The sequence below is a fragment of the Armigeres subalbatus genome, chromosome 1, assembly GCF_024139115.2.
Source record: "Armigeres subalbatus isolate Guangzhou_Male chromosome 1, GZ_Asu_2, whole genome shotgun sequence".
NCBI lineage: Eukaryota > Metazoa > Arthropoda > Insecta > Diptera > Culicidae > Armigeres > Armigeres subalbatus.
In genome coordinates, this window is record NC_085139.1 from 237,722,650 (window position 1) to 237,729,210 (window position 6,561).

At 47.3% G+C, this 6,561-nt stretch overlaps 1 protein-coding gene across 1 annotated transcript; it reads left to right on the plus strand.

The window, feature by feature from the left end:
• Nucleotides 1-1,631: 1,631 nt before the first annotated feature.
• LOC134207114 (uncharacterized) lies at nucleotides 1,632-4,136 on the plus strand. Its single transcript, XM_062682831.1, has one exon. It carries the CDS (start codon nucleotides 1,632-1,634, stop codon nucleotides 4,134-4,136), a length of 2,505 nt encoding a protein of 834 aa, XP_062538815.1.
• Nucleotides 4,137-6,561: the final 2,425 nt, after the last annotated feature.

Below are 6,561 nucleotides of genomic sequence, written 5' to 3' on the forward strand. Positions count from 1 at the left end.
TGTGAGGATTGGCACCACATGCTACTTCATCCCAGGAATCCACAATTATCTCGAGCAACCGAAAACCCAGCAACTACAAGTTACCGTTCATCGTCAGCCCAAGCAAACCCTCCTGTTGCCGATTCTCCCGGTGTCGCTACACGGTAATGGCAAAACAATCGGGACGTACATCTTTCTCGACGATGGCTCATCTAGAACTCTGGTGGAAGCGAAGGTAGCTGCAGAACTCGGCGTGACCGGCAACGTACATCCCCTCTGCTTGCAGTGGACCAGTGGAGTTGAGCGGGTGGAAGACGAACCACAGCTGATAAAGTTGCAGATTTTTGGTACGACAAATACCACAAGATTCGACTTGAAGGAAGTGCATACTGTGAAGAGTCTCAACCTTCCGGCCCAGTCATTGGCCTTCAGTGAACTTACCAATCAATTTCCCCATCTACAAGGACTACCTGTCCAAAGCTACGCGACCGCCGTTCCCACGATCCTGATCGGCTTGGATAATTCGTTTGTGATGGCAACACGGAAAAGTAGAGAAGGAATTAGAGGCAGTCCGATCGCAGCCAAAACCAGGCTGGGCTGGACAGTCTATGGAAGCACGTGCGGCGAAGTGGTCCAGTCCACCCATCAGCTGTTTCACATTTCCGTTCGTTCGCCCGATCAAGAGCTCCACGACCTAGTGAAGGAGTTCTTTGCTTTGGAAAGTGCGGGTGCTGTAACTTCCACGAAAGAGAGCGACGATGATCGACATGCCCGTCAAATTCTGGAAGAGACTACTGTACGGACGGAATCAGGGAGGTTCCAGACCGGCTTGCTGTGGAGGTGCGACCACGTGGAATTCCCGAATAGTCGGCCCATGGCGGAAAAGCGGTTCCGCTGTCTCGAGCGCCGCCTAGCATCAAGGCCCGACCTATACGACAACGTGAAGATCCAGATTACACAATACCAAGCCAAGGGATACGCACATAAGGCTAGTCCGGAGGAATTTGCCAGTTTCGACCCCAAGCGGACCTGGTTTCTGCCGTTGAACGTCGTTACAAACCCAAGGAAGCCGAACAAGGTTCGATTAGTGTGGGACGCGGCCGCTAAAGTCCAAGGGCACTCGTTCAATTCTGCTCTTCTTGCTGGTCCGGAATTCCTGGTACCGCTTCCGGCGGTTCTGTTTTCGTTTCGCCAGTTTGAGGTGGCCATCAGCGCAGACATCTGCGAGATGTTCCACCAGATCTTGATTCGGCCTGAGGACCGATCGGCACAGCTGTTCCTGTGGCGAGACGATCCTCCAAGCCCTTTGAGGTGTTCGTCATGGACGTAGCAACGTTCGGCTCCACCTGCTCACATTCTGCAGCTCAATTCGTCAAAAATCAGAATACCGAAGAGTTTTCCGAAGAGTTTCCGCGGGCAGCGGAGGCAATCACGAAACGCCATTATGTAGACGATTTTCTGTGCAGCGTGGACACCGAGCAGGAAGCAGTGGAGCTAGCAGAACAGGTCAAGTTAGTGCATTCCAAGGCCGGATTCGTCATTCGAAATTGGCTGTCGAACTCTAGTTAGGTTCTCACACGGGTCGGGGAACAGCCAACAGAAATGATGGAAAAAGTTTGGATTGACAGAACGCTTACGAACGCATTCTCGGAATGGTTTGGAAGCCTGAACCGGATGTCTTTGTTTTCCAAGGTGTTTTCCGAGAAGAAATCCAGGCTCTACTTTCGGATGGCGCTGTTCCAACCAAACGAGAAGTTCTGCGCACTGTGATGAGCATCTTCGACCCCATCGGACTGGTAGCCATCTTCGTCATCCACGGAAAAGTGCTTGTGCAGCATATCTGGCGCTCTGGACTTGGTTGGGATGAACGCATTGGTGACACACTGCTTGAGCAGTGGAAGCGATGGGTCAAGTTACTCCAGCAGCTGAATCAAGTCGAAATCCCACGTTGCTACTTCCCAGGCTACTCTTCCGAAGGCTACAGAACCGCCGAGCTGCACATTTTCGTAGACGCTTCCGAGGAAGCCTTTGCAGCCGTAGCATATTTCCGAATCGTTGAAGGAACAAGAGTTCGATGCTCGTTGGTGTCAGCGAAAACGAAGGTTGCCCCCCTGAAACTGCTGTCGATTCCCAGGCTAGAGTTGTCAGCCGCCGTTCTCGGTGCCCGACTTTCGAAATCCGTCATTGAGAACCACACACTTCCAATCAGTCGCAAAACGTTCTGGAGTGATTCCTGCACCTTTCTCTCTTGGTTGCGGGCAGATCCCAGGAAATATCGGCAATTTGTCGCATTCAGGTTGACAGAAATCCACGATCTCACGCAGGTCGATGAATGGCGCTGGGTGCCATCGCGTATGAATGTCGCTGACGAGGCCACAAAGTGGGGCAAAGGTCCCGATATCACCTCCAGCAGTCGCTGGTTCCAAGCTCCAAAATTTCTATACGAGCATCCGAATTCGTGGCCACAGCAAACAACGAAAGAAGAGGAGTCTTCGGAAGAACTTCGTCCGATTCATCTTCACCTTGAAGTAGCCAGGGAAGAGCTGCTGCAGTACGAACGGTTTTCAAAATGGGAGCGCCTGGTCCGTGCTGTATCCTACGTACGCCGGTTCGTGGACAATCTTCGTTGCAAGGCAAGAAAGCAATCACCAAGCAACATGGAATGGTTAAATCGGGGCGAATTGCTGCGTGCGGAGACAACCGTCTTCAAACAAATCCAGCACGAGGTTTTCGGGGACGAGCTTGTTATTTTGAAGAAAAACCAAGAACTTCCCGCTGGTGAACAACAGAGACTTAAGAAAATTAGCAAGATCCTCAAACTTTCACCATTTATGGACGAGCAAGGTGTCATACGGATGGACGGCAGGATTGCAGGTGCACAACAGGTGTCCTTCGATTTCAAGTTCCCGGTCATTCTTTCCAAAAGACATGAGGGAACGAAGCTTCTTGTCGATTGGTATCATCGGCAGCACAAGCACGGCAATCCTGAAACTGCGGTCAACGAGATGCGCCAGAAGTTTCATGTGTCGGAAATGAGAGTTGTTTTCAAGCAGGCCGGAAAACAGTGCCAGTGGTGCAAGATTTACAGGGCAGCGCCGGAGATCCCGAGAATGGCTCCGCTTCCACAAGCAAGGACGGTGTCACATGTGCGACCATTCACCTATGTCGGCGTTGACTACTTCGGGCCGATGCTGGTTAAGCAGGGACGTAGCGAGGTAAAACGTTGGGTCGCGTTGTTCACCTGCTTGACCATCCGCGCAGTGCATCTTGAGGTGGTGCATAACCTGACTACAGAGTCCTGCAAGATGGCGGTAAGGCGATTCGTCGCACGGAGGGGGGCCCCGAGGGAAATTTTCAGCGATCGGGGAACCAACTTCGTGGGTGCAAGCCGCGATCTGAAGGAAGAGCTGAAGAGAATCAACTGTAACCTCGCCAGTACGTTCACTAATACGGATACGCAGTGGCGTTTCAATCCTCCATCGACACCGCATATGGGGGGGTCTTGGGAACGCATGGTCCGGTCGGTCAAAAGCGCACTGGCATCAATTTCCATAGGGGGCAAGCCGGACGACGAAACCCTTCGCACGTTTTTAATCGAGGCTGAATCAATAGTTAACTCGAGACCACTTACCTACCTGCCAATCGAGTCCGAGGAGCAACAAGCACTTTCCCCTAATTGCTTCCTGATGCTTAGTACTAGCGGAGTAAATCAGCCGGCAAGGGGTCCAATCGTTGAATGTTCGGGTGCGCGCTGCAACTGGGACCTATGCAAACAACTGCTGGATAGGTTCTGGAGTCGCTGGGTCAAGGAATATCTCCCTACGATCACCAGGCGCACGAAATGGTTCAGAGATCACAAGCCCGTTGAAGTTGGAGATTTGGTAGTAGTAGTCGAAGACCGTATCCGGAATGGGTGGCTGAGAGGACGTGTACTACGTGTGTTTCCGGGACGTGACGGGCGCGTACGGAATGCTGAAGTGGAGACAGCCAATGCAGGAGTGCTGGTTCGGTCAATCGCCAAGCTGGCGGTTCTGAAGGTCGGTAGTACCGCTGAAGATAACTTCGAGCAATACGGGTCGGGGATTGTTACGAACGGCGAGAAACCAGCACCCCGTTGCGAAAGGGTCACTCGATCCACTCGCAGCAGAAAGCAGTGAATGTCATCGTATCTATGCGTCACGGCTGTCATACGGGAGCTTGTTATATTTACCTATAGAAATATTCACATACCACAAGTTAGTTAAAATGTGCCTGCAACTTGAACATTGAATTAAAATCATATTGTCATTGCTTATAAATTAGTTAAAATTAAGTAAAAATTGTTGGACAGTGGACAATTTAACCTTAAGAACTAGAAATGTAAGTAACAACACAATCACAAACAAAAACTGGAATTAATTGGACTTAATTAAATTGCAGCTTAAAAGCTGACTCATGTGCAAAACATAAACGAGTCGTGCTATGAGATCGTTCGAAACATTTTCTCCAAAGCTGTGCCAACAATCTCAGACAGAAGCAGCAATTAACGATACTCCTATGAATAGTTTCGAGTTCAACATATTTGATATCACTGACGATCATATAGAAAATGCGCTGCGCAAACTCAAATATTCGGTATCGCCTGGCCCGGATGGGATTCCGTCGACTCTGCTGAAGAAATGCACTACTTCTTTACTGAATCCATTGAATAAACTGTTCAATTTGTCGTTGCAACAGAGAACCTTTCCTGCAGCATGGAAATCATCTCTCTTTTTTCCAGTGCACAAGAAAGGAGACAAATGCAACATATTTAACTACCGGGGTATTACTTCGTTGAGTGCTTCGTATACGGATTTCAAGGCCGCCTTCGATCGCGTTGATCATAGGATACTTCTGCGTAAACTGCAGAGACTCGGTGTATCTATTGGACTCATCAATTGGTTTGAATCGTACTTGACGGGAAGATCAATGAAAGTAAGGCTAGGTGCAGCGCTTTCCAGGACTAACGTCAGGTGTTCCACAAGGGAGTAAATTGGGTCCTCTCTTATTTTCTCTGTTCATCAACGATGCTGCTCTTGTAGTGCCTAGAGGAAAACGCATCTTCTACAATGATGATATGAAAATTTATTCTGTCATCAAAAACATTGGAGATTGTCTGGAGCTACAGAATCTGTTGACCTTATTTGAAGAATGGAGCAAGCGAAATCTTCTCGAGCTTTGTGTGGCCAAATGTAGTACAATATCGTATACCAGGAAAAGACAGCCGATTCTATTTAATTATTCTTTGGTCGGACATACTCTGGAACGCCTCAACATAGGGTAAAATGACCTATTATGGAGGGGTTAGGCACCGTGTCAAATCAAAATCGATTTAAAAAAATGTTTAAAAATTACCTGTTGGTCTTTTCCCACATTGCAGTAGTCGAATAGGTTGCTCGTTAAATATAGATTCGTAAATATTACGTCAATTGTGTTAAACTTATGTTGATTTGTTTTTATCACAATAAAAACAAACTACCGCAATAATAGGACGCAGTTGCCTATTGTTGCGACATTTTTTCAAGGTCAGTCCTATTGTTGCGGTATTGCATGCAATTCTTATGGAAATGGATACCACAACAATAGGACCTTAGCACTACCGCAATAATAGGCTCAAAGGATTCGAATTTTTAATGAAAAATGTTGATTTTTCATAATTTTGAACGGAATTTTGCCAAACAAAAGCTGTTCTAGTCGTTAATTCGATGAGTTTTAGCGTATCCACAATTGTTTTTAATGTTATTATATCCAGAATGGACTATTTCAACACTACCGCAACATTAGGACATACCACAACGATAGGACGTTTTACCCTAGTTAAAGATCTCGGAGTTTTGTTGGATTCTGAACTATCGTTCCGCCCTCATTACGAAGATGTGATAGCTCGCGCAAATAGACAGCTTGGTTTTATCCTGAGGCTTGCTGATGGGTTTCGTGACCCGCTGTGTTTGAAATCCCTCTATTGTGCTCTTGTACGCTCTATACTGGAGTCAGCAGTGCTTGTCTGGTGCCCTTACAACAGAATTTGGATTGACCGTTTTGAAGCAATTCAACGGAAATTTGTCCGCAATGCTCTTCGAGGCCTTCCCTGGAGAGACGTTACGAACCTCCCACCGTACGAACACCGATGCACACTTTTGGGTATCGAAACACTAGAGAAGAGAAGGTCAAATATGCAAGCCGTTTTCATCGCAAAGATCCTCACGAATGAGATTGATGCCACTGCTTTGCTTAACGAATTGAATATGTATGTACCAGAGCGATCACTAAGTCGTCGTCAGTTCTTTCAATTGCAAGGAACAGTCGCTATGGACAATTTGAGCCGATAAGATTCATGATGTCGACTTTTAATCTACTCTTCGACCGCTACGACTTTGATGTCAATGCAGCTGATTTCGGACGCCGATTAAGCAACCAAATCCGTGAATAATAAATGTAAATTATGTGTTAGTTTTAGCGATTGGAGTACCTTGAATGTGTTTTATTTATTAACTAGACTAATTTTTGTTGTTTTGTTTTGTTTTAATGTGTTCTATCAGTAACAGTGTTGTAAAATGTCATTTG